The sequence below is a fragment of the Lynx rufus genome, unplaced genomic scaffold (genome assembly GCF_022079265.1).
Source record: "Lynx rufus isolate CCGP_SWC_20201006 ecotype Redwood Valley unplaced genomic scaffold, mLynRuf1.p SCAF_7, whole genome shotgun sequence".
Taxonomy (NCBI): domain Eukaryota; kingdom Metazoa; phylum Chordata; class Mammalia; order Carnivora; family Felidae; genus Lynx; species Lynx rufus.
The window spans coordinates 28,753,861-28,770,410 of NW_025814889.1; the positions used below are offsets into that span (position 1 = coordinate 28,753,861).

A 16,550-nucleotide genomic window follows, 5' to 3' on the forward strand; every position below is an offset into this window, starting at 1 on the left:
ACACACACATTTATATACACATACATGTGCCTCAGCCCAGTTTGGCTGAATTATCCCATTGGTGCTTTTCCCATAAGAAAAAAAATATATATATATATTTGCAGATTTGCCTCTACCTAAAAGACAACATCATTTTTCCAGAGTAAAAGGTAGTTTTACTGCTGTAAAATTTAAATGAACATTTTTCTTCTAATTCATATTTGAATATACTTTTCCTTTCAATTTCCAACTACTTTTTAAAATGACATTTTGAAGGAAAAGGCCTATTAGCAAATGAAATTCCACTGACAATTTATTTCAGCCTTTAACATGTTTTCTACTAAAAATCAAGTTATCAAGACAGGAAAATATTACTGGTTTTGCTATTACAAAAAAAAAGTGAGAATTTTTAATTCACAAAGGATGAAAACACAAGACATTTATGTCACTGTACATACAATATTACAATAAACGAATTAGCTGTAGACTAATAAAACATTTAAGACCCCACATACACACGTATGTACTTTGAAACAAGAAACACAGGACAATTTTAATCTTTGTTATGCCCACAGCTACCAAGAAAAAGAGCATCACTGATTTGAGTCTAATTGTTTTGCTGGCATACAATCACTATATGGGTCAGTTCTAAAGCATATTGTATTGTTCAGGACATTGTTAGGCAAATATAAACATTCTCATTTTGGGGCTTTTTCTCCCTGCCCAAAACAATCTGCTTTTCATAGCTATCAAGTAGTTTGGTTTGTTACCAATCTAACAAGATCACAACAACAAACAATATTTTTACCACAAAACTCAGGTGAGAGATTTTTAGGCAGATCATACAAAAACTATTTGTTCCCAAGGAAGGCAATCTGTAAATTACAAATGCAATTCTAAGAAAAGAGTCTCAATTACAAAAGTATCCACTTTTAAATATTGATGAAGAAATAAAAATTGGAGGGGGGATAGTGGAGGAGGTATTGGCATGGCAGGGAGCAGAAAAGGTGTGGAAAATGAGGAAAACATATATACCACATGAAATGCTGGATTCAATTGATTTTTTAAAAATGAGGTATAAGAGTATGCCAGTAAATGCAAAAACAAGAAAAAAGTAAAACCAAAATGCACATTTCCAATGGAAAATCTCTAAACCTCTTATAGTTTTCTTTATTCAGATTAGACATTTCATATACATCAGTTAATCTAGAAAAATACATCTTAAAATATCTTTAACAGACCATGCTCTCTGTAACAAAACCTTCCAAACCCTGTTTTATTGTAGAAATCAACCTACATTAGTAATGTAAAAAGAAATTCTCAAATTTAGCAATGTCATTTTCCATTTGACATCCATCTAATTTACATATGGGTTTCCACTATTCATACTGCAGTTAGAATTCTGTAATAAATTTTTTCTAATGTATTCTGTACATATTAAATTATCTAAAAGGTTCCTCTTGTAGTGCATTTGCCATTTAGCAAGTCTATTCAGTATTTTTCCAGTACCATTTGCATTACAGTGATTTGCCTGTAAATGTAATTAAAATCTAAAAGTGCACACAGTTAAGTTTCTCAAATAACAGCCTATTTCTGGAGGAAACCTAATATTCACGGAAAAGATTACCAATACCATGATTAGAAATGTCAGGTTAGGATGTACTCTGAGACTATACAACAAAATTATATACATAAGCTAAAGGACATTGTCTTTAGCTTATATTTACATCAACTAATGTCTGTTTCCACAGGGTCATACCAAGAACTCAGTATGGCACTAGACAGAATTAGGATGCTTAGCTACAAATCAGTATAGCACAGACAGCCCAAAAATACCCTGAACTGACTTATGCTAAGTTAAACTCCAGTATCACAGTGTGTTAAGTAATATTAGTGTGCTGCCCAAACAAACAACTAAGACATCCATCCAGTAAGGATGCTGTGCAACACAGTTAACAGGCAGGCAGCAAGGCTGCACAAGGGATTACATCTGGGTTATAGTGACTTGTAGTACTTAGACTACCACTGCATGCAGAAACCCTGAAAAAAAAAATACACAGGTTTCAAAAAGGATGTACTTCATTTCGTTTAGAATGCCCAAGAGCGTCTTCAAAATAACTGATAGTGAGTACTGTTCTATCAAGTGATGAATCTAACGAATCATGAGAAGAAATTCTACATTATCCAGTTTGAAAAAAACAAAAAAACAAAAAAACATACTTTTCTTACCAAATTATCCAGTGTATACGACTGGTTAGAATTGCAAGTTTTGATTTATACTGAAATTCAGAGTATGAAATGCACACATTCAGGATAAAATTAATTCAAAATTACACACAGTTATATCAACTTGCAACAAAGCAGCAAATATGAGGGCCTAACACACATCTTGACTCTCCCATTCCCTTCTGATCCCTCCAAAAAGTGCAAAATCAAAGAGTAACTGCTTGGTCCAAAATTAAACACATCATATTAAGGGTTTGAAATCTGATCGAATCCAACTTCTATTCCACAGGTTGTCTTCAGTAAGAATCAACGCCCAAAGATGGAATTTATTTCCAGAAGAATTAATTCTACGATCTGATTTTGGTAGACAGTATGAACTGCTATGTTACCAGTCTCTTTCTCTGGCTTTAACAGAGTGGGACCAAAAACAATTGCTATACTCTGATAGGTCATTCGGTTTTTTTCTCCGTTTTCTATAACTCTAAGAAGGAAAAAATAAATTGTTAAAAGAGTAAGCAGAGAGGAAAAATTCTTCAAATTGTATTATAAACAGTTTGCATTTAGAAATGAGAAATAATGGGGCGCCTGGGTGGTTCAGTCTATTGAGTGTTCAACTTCAGCTCAGGTTGTGCACAGAGCCTGCTTGCCTCTGTGTGTGTGTCTCTCTCTCTCTCTCTGCCCCTCCCCACTCGTGCTCTTGCTCTCTCTCTCATAAACAAAAAAAATTAAAAAAAAAGAGAAATGAGAAATAATGCTCATTTTCCTAAACTAAGCTACTTAACCAAGTAGAATTCAGTCCAAACACCATGTGAAAGTTTCTTTTGGATAAACACAGCTGAAAGGTACAACTGTATATACTCTAACAAAATTAAGACACAGATGTAAGTATGAGCTACAATTCAGGTAACAATAATTACTCCACCAGATTGATGGGGAAAAAAATTTCATTAGGGTACAGAGATTAATTTTTCATTTTACTCATTTTATGTGTGTTTTAAATCTCCTTTGTTGGGATAATTTATTTTAGTATTCTAGTGTTCTATCAGAAGACAAAAATCAGTTATTAAAATGGCTAAGCAGTAACTATAGTAACTACAGTATATAGTACTATACTAACTATATAAATATAGTACTGTAGTAACTACAGTAACAACTACAGCAGTAAGCTATGATGGCTTTAACGGTAATTTAAATTTAATATTCATCACTTAACCAATCTCATCTTCATATTAACTAACTTCAACAATTTCTGGACACTTATGTGCTAGGTATTATATAAATGCTTACATATAATATTTACTTTAAGTAAATATCTTTCATAGCAGACCATTTGCCTATGGGGTACTAGGCCCAAAGGAATGGTCTTTTTCAAGTTACAAAGATAGCAATTAGCTCAGCTGGGACCTGAACCAACGTCTCAGTGACATTGACCTGGCCTTGGGGGTACCATGCCACATCTCATAACCATGCATCTGTCTTATGTCTTACTTTTTTCTTTTTTTCATCCTAATTACTATTTCTTTCTCTTTCTTTCTTTCTTTCTTTCTTTCTTTCTTTCTTTCTTTCTTTCCTCTCTCTCTCTCCCTTTCTTTCTTTCTTTCTTTTCTTTCTTTCTCTCTCTCTCTCTCTCTCTTTCTTTCGTGGTAAACCTCTTACCTTTTGAGATGTCTAAAAAGAATTTGCATTGTATCTTGATTTGGCTTTGGCAACTGTCTGATTAGGTCCTTAACAGCAGCGACTCGCTGTCTTGGTTCTTGTTCTGAAAAAGAGATAATAACTGGAGATTTTGCATGAAATTGAAAACAGTGACATATTTTAGAACCCGATATTTGGTAATACACAGTGACATCTGGTGGTCACATTTAAAGTTTCTGAAGTAAAACCTTTGAAAAAATTTAAAAGATCAAACAGAATGTAGTAGCTTAATCAGTACAGAGGACTTTCAACATCTAGAAAAAAAAAACTAAGTGTAATGACATACTTACTAATTGCATTAACAAAATCATTAAAATGGTTAAATGTAAAAAGAGGTTCTGGTAATTCTCGAAAAAACATTTTGAGTGCTCCAGTGATAACATGAATATCTTCCCATTTACTATCATTCAAGTCCAACTTCTCATCTGGAAAACAGAATAGGAAATTTTTAAAAAACTTACTTTAAACTTATTCTAACAGTTATGAGAGTTTTTGCACATAACAATAGGGAGTACAATCTTACCATGATTGACTGCGAATCTCAGTTTCTGGATCACAGCAAGGTTGCCACTTACTCTGTATATCCCATCAACATCCAAACCTAAAAGAAAATTACAGTATTTTTGTGTTTAAAGTAGGTGTTTGCCTCTTCTAAAGATGCTTGCATGTTTCAGAATCGTTCTTCATTAACATTAGCCTAAAATCAAATGGGCAAATACTCTTTTCCTCTAACTGGCTTTTTATAGATGCTTGGCAGAGACAGAGGGGGTGGAAATGTTTAATAAACAGCAACAATTCTACTTTGTTTATCATGAAGCTGGTGGATCATTTCAAAAAAATCACCTCATCAAACTTGAAATACTAACAATTTAAGATGAACTTCTGCACCTGTGGATAGTTCAACAGGTAAAGGAAACCAGTAAAATCAGCCCATCCATTTTTTTGCACATTATATAATGTGGATGTACATCTTAAAGCACTCTTTCAAACATGGATGTCCTATTAAGTGCTTGTAATAAACTTAATATAAGCTAGCAATTAAAAAGTAAAGGTTCTATAAAAACTATTGATAATTTGACAGAGTTTATTAACTTATTTTATATATGGAATAGAATCATTTGAAATTCATCCCATTAAGCCTAAAAAATTCAAATGTTCATTAAATGATAAGGTTGTACACATTTAACAAAGCACACACTATTTAATGTGCTTCTTCATATAACTTCAAATAAAGGCGTGTTGTCAAGAAAAATCAGAGACAAGATCTGAAACTGGCAGAAATTACAAATTATGCAAATGTTTTAACTATACAAGATGTTTTTGATGATGTACAGATACAAGTTAATGTGATTACCATCAAGATATTATTTTATTAAAAATATTATATATTTGTATAATATAAATTCTAAGTATAATATTTATATAATAAAGGTATAAGTATTATAAACATGTTAACATTAACCAAAATATAAATTGGTTTAAGTCTTATTTAACAGGAAATGACATAAGAAGGTTGGTCTATTGAGACACTTCATAGTTGATTTAACAGTTTTAAACTGTGATCTCATTTTTATTTTAAAGAGAAAGAACACTCTCTTGATAAGTAAACACAACCTTCTACACTATCACTTCTTAATAAACTCAGTTTCATAATCACCTTCTTCATTTCAAGCAAATGCCAACTCCAAATGGCTTCAAAGAATACCATACGCTTAATCAACTAGAAGTGCAGAACATTCAACAGGTGCCTGCACAGGTCTTAATTTAAAATAAGTATAAACACGTAAGTTTTTTGCAAACCAGATGCTTTTCTTAATATCTTACAACTGTTCTATCACTCAAAAATCATAAAAATCCTAGGGATTTTGATGGCAAAACAATGGGTTAGTATGTTTAACATAAAAAAAATCATTCTCTTACCATATGCTTCAACATGTTCAATACATAACTTCACAAATTTTGGCACTGTGCCATTTTCTCTCTGACACAGATTAGCAAGATTGGCTCCAAATACTTGATCTGAAAGAGATTTATTTTTTAAAATAAACCATCTTGCTAAAACTTAGTTTGCAACATGGTGATAACCATTCACAGTGCCATCAAGACATTTCCGTGCCAGACACCGTCAACTGTGACTTACGCCTTCTGTGATCTGCCTGCCCTTTTCCAATGCCACTTCAAACAACTCAACTGTCCTGCTTTTATTAAACTCCACAAACACCCTGACTCATTTCTACCTGAGAGCCTTTTTGTTTTCTACACCTTTTGCAGAGATCCATCCTCTCTCCCAAACGTGGCTCCTTCTTTTCACTCCCACCCTCAGCTAAAGTATCATCTACTTAGAAAAACCTTAGGAGCAGCCTAAGGTAACCCAGTTACAATCACTCTCTATTCTATTACTATGGTAAATTCTTCAGAGTAGTCAGCACTATTTGAAGTTATCTTGTCCATTTCTCATTTTTATGTAAGTTTCATGAGGGCAGGGACCTTGCAATTCTTGAACACCAGTAGGTATTCATGGCACCTAGGTGACCACTTAACACTTAGTAAATACTGAAATATTTCTTTAAGTATTAAAACAAGCATGGTGCACGGCACGGGGTGCCTGGGTGATTCAGTCGGTTCAGTGTCTGACTGGCTCAGGTCATGATCTCGTGGTTTGTGGGTTCGAGCCCCACATCGGGCCCTGTGCTGACAGCTCAGAGCCCGCAGCCTGCTTTGGATTCAGTGTCTCCCTTTCTCTCTGCCCCTCCCCTGCTCGCTCTCACTCGCTCTCTCTCTCTCTCTCAAAAATAAACATTAAAAAAAGAAAAAAGCACGGTTCTGACATGACACATTTGTGCTAAGTATCCAGGAAAACAAAATACTCGAAGTGCTAAACACAATCTCCTATCACCATAAGGCAGCATAACACTATAAAGCACCAACAGTTTATATTTCTCAATGAAAAAGCCTGGTGAACAAATTAATAGCAGTTTCTTTTCATTGACTTGTCAGGCTTTTTTTAAGGTTCTAAACTCAATATACAAAATTCATATGCATCATCTCAGAGTCCCTGTTTACCGATAACTCTTAAGGTTGCTAATTTGAATCCCTTAATTGGCTGAACTCCACCTAGTTTTAAGTATCTTTTTAATGAAACCCATCTGTGTATTTTAGATGCTTTGCAAACAGATGTTCCAGTGATGGTCTTTGTTTGAAATTTCAAAGACATGTATGTGTTATATATTACCTTTACCTGTATCTTTATTTACTAATTAATGTCACCGAGTCATGTACTAGAAATCATTGAAATTAAAAGTGCTTGTAAAAACTAAAGGCATACACAAGTATATGTGATTTTAAAGAATACTCTTACTAAAAAAAGATCCTGTTAGTGCATTATTGCTATTACTGCTTATAAATGAAGTAACAAATATAAAAATTAATTGGGAAAACACACCTTATATGAATTTTAAAATCACCTGAAATGAAAACTGAAAGCAAACAATCAAGATAAAATTGTTCAATATTTTTCTTTCTACTGTGTTAGGGACCAATTATTCAAAATTTCTTCTGATCTGTGCATCTCAAAACTAAAAATCTTTATTGTCATGTCTCCTATCCATCCATCACATCCCTGTAATTCCTCTGGTACAGGGTTGTCTGGTATTTAGGTCTGTTCAATGTTTTAGTTTAACCCTTCATGTGCATTAAAATATCAATTTTAATCACTCAAATGTATTTTAACCAATGAACCTGGTAACTCTAAAGAATTAAAACATTTTTACTAGTCAAAAATTTTTCAGTTTTTATTTTAAAATGTCTTATTTCTGATTTTGGCCAACATTAGTAAAAACATCACTTCTATCTACCTTTGATATAACCTTTTTCACGAACAGCTTGCAAAGTCGGGCGCCGTGTAAGAAACTTCTTTAAGTTTTTCTTCGTTTTTTTCTGTTCTGAAGAATCTATGCTGGACACTTTCATGGCTTAAGACAAACAGATATTAGGCATTTCATAAAATAAGAACTTCTTTTTTTTTTTTTTTTTTTTATTTTTTTAAATTTTTTTTTTTTTCAACGTTTATTTATTTTTGGGACAGAGAGAGACAGAGCATGAACGGGGGAGGGGCAGAGAGAGAGGGAGACACAGAATCGGAAACAGGCTCCAGGCTCTGAGCCATCAGCCCAGAGCCCGACGCGGGGCTCGAACTCCCGGACCGCGAGATCGTGACCTGGCTGAAGTCGGACGCTTAACCGACTGCGCCACCCAGGCGCCCCTAAAATAAGAACTTCTTGATGAAAGTTTTTCCACCTAGCACTCAAAACATATTAATCTCAAATGTAAAAATCAGTTATAAATTCAGTTATTGTAACTTTAACATAGTTTGAGAGTAATACGTGAAGAATCAAGCTAACACAGACCCAATTTCAAAGTGATAAACCAAGCAAAACATTTCATTTTTATCACTAAACACTGACAATGAACTATACCTTCTTTGGTATATGTGCTAAGACACTGGTTATTTTAATTTATATTCAGTGTTTCATAAATGATACTACTTATACCTTCTTTGACTCTCCATCAGCTTTAGAAGGTAAAATGACCAGAAAAAAATGTCTATAGAACATAAACAAGTCCCTATCCTGCAGTATCCTTACTGGACTAGGAGTTTGGAGATATGTGTATCCGTCACAATTATTTGTACTTTAAGCTAACAAAATCTCATCATAATTACTTCTACACTAAGAATGGGACCACGTGAATAACATCCTACATTGCCATCAATCTGATTTCTTTTTTGGTTACCATAAAAAATACCCAAAAAGTAAATTTCTTGAAAGGAACTGTATATGAGGAAAGTTGAGAGCACAAACAATAGATAGTAAAGAATTAAAATAATCAAATTTTCATGTGTTTACATTGTTATATGTCTGTGACAATGCCTGTAACAGGCCTAACCTTCTTCAGAATATGGGAGAACAAAAGCAGAAATGATTTTCTAATCATTCAGTTAATCTGAAGGCTACTAGCAAAACATATAAAGAATAACTTACCACGAAGTTTCTTAGGGTCTTTATGGTCCTTCTCTTTATCATGCTTTTCTATTCCTGGTGAATCTGGTATCTCCTCTTCAATTGCTTCATCAGTTTCTACTGTCTATTGATTACAGATTTCCCAAACACATATTACTTTTGAAACTATTTTTAGATGTGATAGCATAGTTCTCATTATAATCAGTAACTGATCCTCCTAAATGACTTTAGGGAACTAATTAGTATATGATATATATGATTTAGATACTTGATAACTTTTTAAAAGTATTCTTTTTCCTCTAGATGGGGGAAATTAATTCTGATTTCAAAAGAGAAAAAATGCTAATAATTCACATGACAATGGGTTTATATACTGATGATGAGGCTATCTTCCCTTGTGTAGATCGACTGCATAAGAATTATAGTAACAAGACTTAAAAGGTCAGACTATAATCTGTGGTGACAGAACATGATGAAGCTACATTCTGTGCTAATACTACAAGATAAAGCTAACTAGCCTAGGGCACATTAATTTTTCACACCAACAAATGTTGCAAATTATACTTTGTATCAATAGCTAGTAATTACTCACAATTCATGGATTTTAGACATTGAAAGAAATCCCAGGGCTCATGTACAGCCTGACCAGTCACTTTTACGGGTTAAAAAACTGAAGTGAGTTCTCAAAGCTAGAAGCATTGCTTTGCCTTTCACACTGATGTCTTTACTCCACTTAGAACTTATTTTTGTGTAGAGCATAAAAAAAGGTTCTAATTTCTTCTTAGATATCCAGTTGACCCAGTACCATTTATTTTAAAGCTTATTCTTCCTTATTTACAACGCTAAATCTAGCATAAAGTGTCCAAAGGTATGTGTTCTTTATTCTGTTCCATAGATCTGCATATCTAGCCTGGTATGGATACCATGTTCTATTAATTAATACAGCTTTATAAAGTCTTGACATCTGAGAGAACAAGTCCTTCCACTTTCTTCTTCAAAAGTGTCTTACTTTTACCAAATTTATATTCCTGTATGAATTTTAGAACAAGCTTGTCAAGTTCCATGAGATTTTGAAGGAGGTTCAAAAATCTCAAATATATAAATTTATAAATCATTTGGAAGAATATATCTTTACATTATTGAATCTATTTTTTAAAATTTTTTCTAAAATGTTTATTTTTGACAGAGAGAGAGAGAGAGAGACAGAGCATGAGCGGGGGAGGGACAGAGAGAGAGGGAAATACAGAATCGGAAGCAGGCTCCAGGCTCTGAGCTGTCAGCACAGAGCCCGATGCGGGGCTCGAACTCGACCACGAGATCATGACCTGAGCCGAAGTCAGACACTCAACTGAAGGAGCCACCCAGGCGCCCCTACATTATTGAATCTTTAAAATATTTTTTAATATTTATTTATTTTTGAGAGACAGAACGTGAGCAGGGGAGGACACAGAATCCGAGCAGGCAGACACAGAATCCGAAGCAGGCTCCAGGCTCTGAGCTGTCAGCACAGAGCCCAATACGGGGCTCAAACTCGTGAACCAGGAGATCATGACCTGAGCCAAAGTCAGATGCTTAACCGAATGGGCCGCCTAGGCGCTCCACATTACTGAATCTTTCAATCCATGAACATATAATGAGATTTTCTCCCATGTCTCTCAGTCAAGTTTTACAATCTTCCCTGCAGGAGTCTTGTGCTTCTTTCTACATTTATTGTGCATATTTCTACAGTATCTTTTGCCACTTTGTAAACAGTATATATTTTAAATTTCATAGTTGATGTTACTCTCTTTTCACTTGGCTTATCCCCTGATCCTATAAGGCTTAAATGGAAAGGAAAAAAAAAACCCTTTTTCTCTCTGCAAGGCTCTCCTGGACCCCTACACTAGGTTAGCCCCTCCTTAATTGGTATTTTCATAGTAAGTTGTATATCCCTTACCATCATAAACCTCACTACATTCCACTGTATTAACTATTCAGTCATCTGTCTTCAGTAATCTTCTGTCTTTGGCTGTAAACTCCATATAGAAATGTGTAGCATGTGGTTGCATGCTGCTATATCTCCCCAGTGCATAAAGCACTCTCACGTTTATTAAATGAATGCAGCCATACTTGCTTTTCAAGGGATTGGGAACAGATTACAGTGACTAGAGCTGAAAGCCCATATTGGGTAGAGTAGAAAGAAGGTACATTTGAAAAGACAGACTGGGCTCGGGTTGTTGAATTTTAATGAGAGTCACAGAAGGTTTCTGAGCAGGAGAGGATTATAAAGTTAACATTAGGAAGTTTCATACAGCAATACTATTAGGAACATATTGGTGGGGGATGAGATGAAATAAGAAAAACTGGGAAGTGACTCTTATCTAACATATAAAGTCTTGATCAGGTTTCAGGAATAAATGGAAAGGAAGAGACAAGATTCAGAAATATACAATATTACAAACTGCAAAGGAGTTTTACAATATATACAAACTGCATATATATATATATGAATGAATAACTGGCTACAAGAGGTAAAAAGAGGAGTAAGAGTTAATACTCAAGATTCCAAATCTGGTTGTTTTGAACTGAGTGCATCATAAAGACACTGGAGCTTAAAAAGATACTGGGAGACAATCAAATCCAACCTCCCTATTTTATAAGTGAAAAAAATGGATGCCCATAGAGGTAGAATACCTCAGTAAGATCAGAAATCTTATTTTTTTAATGGTTATTTGTGTGTGTGTGTGTGTGTGTGTGTGTGTGAGAGAGAGAGAGAGAGAGAGAGAGAGAGAGAGAGAGAGAAAACACACCAGTGGGGGGGGAGGTACAGAAAGAGAGGGGTACACACAGAATCCGAAGCAGGATCCAGGTTCCGAGTTGTCAGCACAGAGCCCAACACGGGGCATGAACTCATAGACCATGAGATCATGACCTAAGCTGAAGTTGGATGCTTAACTGACTGAGCCAACCAGGTGCCCCAAGATCACAAATCTTATTAATAATGAGGCTTCACCTACAGTCTCTGAAAGACTTCTCAGTCTTCACTAAAGCCCGTGATTCCCAATTTTTTTTTCAGTCTTTGTTTAGTTTAAAACCATAACACACTTTCTTCAGTATTCACTTTTCTTTTTGTCACTGACCTATGATCCTTAATCAGGAACATGTCCCCATACAGTGTGGGTAAGAATATAGTCTGAAAAAGTAGCGTCCCTATTTGTTTCTTCCTGCTCTTACTAACACAGCTGCAGGATACAAATTTGAGGTTCTTTTTGGTTGTTACTGTTATATATATACATATATTCTATATTCTATATCTGCTGTGTGTGTGTGTATATATATATAGTATATTACACACACACACACACACACACATATATACATATATATATAGTACATTACACACACACACACACACACACACACACACACACACACGAGGAGACTTACCAGGAATGGGAGGGTACTGAACACCTCCATGATTAGGGGAGTGAGGGGAGGAACTAGAACGCCTAAGGGGTAGCTAGAGAGCTATCATGAGGAAAGAAAAGGTGCTCATGAAGAGACTATAGCTTTATTCATTTTATAACTGCCTAGGACCTGCCTCCACCAAATAGCACTATTCCCAATTCATCAATCATTGAATAAATACTATGCACTAGGAATGGTTTGTCCCTCTTCTTGAACGATTTCTTTTAGGACCAATCCTTCAATCTGAAAATTATTTAAAATCCACTGATAGCAAATATTATAGAATTGAGAATGTTAAGTCTCCACGAGCCCTGGGGAATTGCTAAACTGACCAGTGCCTTTCCCACCTGTTTTATCACATGTAAATTGGAAACTAGATATGCAATAGTCAATTAGAAAGCAGAAAAGAAAAACAGCTCTGAAGTAAAAACATTTACCTAAGTCAAACACATACCTGATTATTGATAGTACTACTAAGAACTTTAAACCAATCATTAATAACAGTGTCATTATCAGACTGAATTAGCAGTTCTGTTCCTTGACGGGTTTTCAGCTTTAGAGAAAAGGAAAAAAAAAAGTACAGTTAGTGCTTTCAACCAAATAAATGAACGCACATGTGCACACACGCGCGCACACGCACACATAATTATTAAAGAGAGAGTGAGAATCCCAAGCAGGCTCCATGCTCAGCCCAGAGCCTGATGCAAGGCTTGACCCCACAACCCTGGGATTGTGACCTGAGTTGAAATCAAGAGTCAGATGTTCATCTAAGCCACGTGTGTGTGCGCGCGCATGTGTGTGTATATTTTTTTTCTTTTTAAGATTTTAAGTCATCTCTACCCCCAACATGGGACTCAAACTCACAACCCTAAGATCAAGAGTCTCATGTTCCAGAAACTGAGCCGGCCAGGAGCCCCCAAATAAATGAATATATTTAAACTAAAGTCTACAAAACCACCAGCAAAAGACGTTACATTAAGTGATGAAAGGTTAAAGTAATGCTGCATAGCAATAGAGTATTTTTTACTTTAATATAAAATAATCCCAGAGGAATTATTTTATAAAACATGAAATTTTTTTTTCACAAAAAATTCTCAACAAAAATCTAATAACTTAGGGTCCCAAATTCCATCACACAAATGCAATAAAACTTGCTGAAATCTAGTGTACTTTTTCATTAAAAAATAAGTTCAAGTATGGGAATGCAAGCTGATGCAGCCACTCTGGAAAACAGTATGGAGGTTCCTCAAAAAACTAAAAATAGAACCAACCTACGACCCAGCAATTGCACTACTAGGCATTTACCCAAGGGATACAGGTGTGCAGTTTCGAAGGGATACATGCACCCCAATGATAGCAGTACTATCGACAATAGCCAAAGTATGGAAAGAGCCCAAATGTCCATCGATGGATGAATGGATAAAGAAGATATGATATGTGTACACACACACACACACACACACACAATGGAGTATTATTCGGCAATCAAGAAGAATGAAATTTTGCCATTTGCAACTACGTGGATGGAACTGGAGGGTATTATGCTAAGCGAAATTAGTCAGAGAAAGACAAATACCATATGACTTCACTCATATGAGGACTTTAAGATACAAAACAGATGAACATAAGGGAAGGAAAACAAAAATAATATAAAAAACAGGGAGGAGGACAAAGTATAAGAGACTCATAAATATGGAGAACAGCGGGTTACTGGAGGAGGTGTGCGAGGGAGGATGGGCTAAACGGGTAAGGGGCATTAAGGAATCTACTCCTGAAGTCATTGTTGTACTATACACCAACTAATTTGGATGTAAATTAAAAAAATAAAATGAATGAGAACAAAAAATAAAATAAACAAAAAAAATAAGTTCAAGTATCAAAGCTGTGTGTTTTCAATTAGAATTGAAACAAAATTCATTTTAATTTATGTTTTTTATGTTACAGGGAGCACATACACACGTGCACAAGTAGGGGAGGGGCAGAGAGGGGCAGAGAGGGGCAGAGAGGGGCAGAGAGGGGCAGAGAGGGGCAGAGAGGGGCAGAGAGGGGAGAGAGAGAGAGAGAGAGAGAGAGAGAGAGAGAGAGAGAGAGAGAAAGAGAGAGAATGAATCCCAAGCAGCCTCCATGCTCAGTGCAGAACCTGGTGCAGGACCCAATCCTACAACCTCAGGATCATGACCTGAGCTGAAATCAAGAATCAGACACTCAACTGACTGAGCCACCCAGGTGCCCCAAAACAAAATTCATTTGTAAAGAAATAAAATCTGTGATCTTTTTATGTAAATCTGAGGAACTTTTTTCTCTCCCCAGTTAAAAAATAAATGTAGGAAAAAATATATGAAAGAGTGAAATATTCATTATTTCCTATTTAATAGGCAAATAAATATAATGGCTTGGTATAAAGAGAAGGCACAGACAATAAATGTTACATCACTTTTGGAAAGAAACAGTACTAAATTAAGTGTCAAATCATGAACTACTCAAGTAAGGATACTATGTATTATTCTACATGAAGGCTACTGCCAGATTATGTGTAAACACTTTGCTTCAAAGTTTCTTCCACTTGACTAAGAAAAATTATGAGGTATTGGGAGAAAGGCTTCCTCCTATTTTGTGGTTAGTAACTGTTTATTTTTTTCCTTGAGGAACATATTGCATTGTTTCCCATACAACATTCTGAGACATATGCCTCAAATACAGTTCCCAAAGTAATGTTTTAAAAAAAAGGTATTCCTCAGTGATATTTAAGATATTAATTTGGGAAATACTGGATTGAAGGAAGTTAAACAAGATTCTCTCCTTTAAGATATTGCAGGGCTTTGATATTCCAGGGTACACTGATTTTCTAAGGAAAGAATAACAATATACACCATTGCCTGCATTTATTTGACCATGGATTCACTTTCACTCTAAATTACTTCTTAAAACTACAAGGTTAATTCAGTAAACACTGACTTCCTTTCTTGTACTACTTTCCCAGAGTCCGTCAAGCCAGTCTACCAATACTGAATATTCACTGCACATGAGATACTGTCAGTTCTTACTTCAAGATAAGGAAAAATAGTCTCTCTGCTGAAAAAATAATAATTATCTAGTGGGAAGCGTAATTTACACATGATGGTAAACTAAGGCACACTCAATTAAATGCTATTTTATTGGGGCGCCTGGGTGGCGCAGTCGGTTAAGCGTCCGACTTCAGCCAGGTCACGATCTCGCGGTCCGTGAGTTCGAGCCCCGTGTCAGGCTCTGGGCTGATGGCTCGGAGCCTGGAGCCTGTTTCCGATTCTGTGTCTCCCTCTCTCTCTGCCCCTCCCCCGTTCATGCTCTGTCTCTCTCTGTCCTAAAAATAAATAAATGTTGGAAAAAAAAAATTAAAAAAAAATGCTATTTTATTTACTTATTTATTTTTTAATTTTTTTTAACATTTATTTATTTTTGAGACAGAAAAGAGAGCATGAATGGGGGAGGGGCAGAGAGAGAGGGAGACACAGAATCCGAAGCAGGCTCCAGGCTCCGAGCCATCAGCCCAGAGCCCAATGCGGGGCTCGAACTCATGGACCGCGAGATCGTGACCTGAGCCGAAGCCGGACGCTCAACCGACTGAGCCACGCAGGCGCCCCAATTAAATGCTATTTTAAAAGCATAATAAAAAAGAAGCATCAGTGTTGTGGTCACATTTCTCATGGGTCTTGGAAGACAGGTAACATGTGATAAGCAGAGACTGCCATGGGTACTAAGAGTAAAAATCATAGGAGCAGGAAAGCCTAGGTCTCACTTGGAAAACAGCAAATGCCTGGACAAGACAGGAAAGGACTGATACATGAGGCTCTAAAGGAAGGCTAGGATTGGGAAGACTGTTTGCAAAGACAGTCTGGAAAATTCCTCCAATCTCCGAATACACACCCTTCTGCAATGTGCCTTTACTGTTCCTCCATCAACAGGTGGGTTCTAGTTCCCCACAACCCTCAACACTCAGCTGGCTTTCGGACTTGCTTTAACCAATGGAATCCACTGATGTGTGACTCCTAAATCTAGGCCTCAGGAAGTCTTATATCTTCCACTCTTACCCTCTTGGAACCCTGACACGGCCCCGTGAAGAAGCCTGGCGTAGTCTCCTGAAGAGTGAGAGAACCTGGAGAGAAAGAGGTCTAGCAGCTGGCACAACACCATACATGTGAGTAGACT

General features: G+C 35.9%; 1 protein-coding gene across 5 annotated transcripts in view; it reads right to left on the reverse strand.

The window, feature by feature from the left end:
- Positions 1-274: 274 nt before the first annotated feature.
- ARHGAP12 (Rho GTPase activating protein 12) overlaps positions 275-16,550 on the reverse strand; it is a 122,435-nt gene continuing 106,159 nt past the window's right edge. For 4 of the 5 annotated variants that reach the window (XM_047065200.1, XM_047065199.1, XM_047065198.1 and 1 more), the window contains 8 exons: positions 12,820-12,918; positions 8,940-9,042; positions 7,755-7,871; positions 5,821-5,919; positions 4,424-4,501; positions 4,191-4,325; positions 3,862-3,964; positions 275-2,686 (listed from right to left, as the gene is read on the reverse strand). In XM_047065200.1, the coding sequence (XP_046921156.1) occupies positions 2,512-2,686; positions 3,862-3,964; positions 4,191-4,325; positions 4,424-4,501; positions 5,821-5,919; positions 7,755-7,871; positions 8,940-9,042; positions 12,820-12,918 (909 nt within the window). In that variant the 3' untranslated portion in view covers positions 275-2,511. The remainder of the gene's footprint in view (positions 2,687-3,861; positions 3,965-4,190; positions 4,326-4,423; positions 4,502-5,820; positions 5,920-7,754; positions 7,872-8,939; positions 9,043-12,819; positions 12,919-16,550) is intronic. The other variant, XM_047065202.1, reaches the window with a different exon arrangement.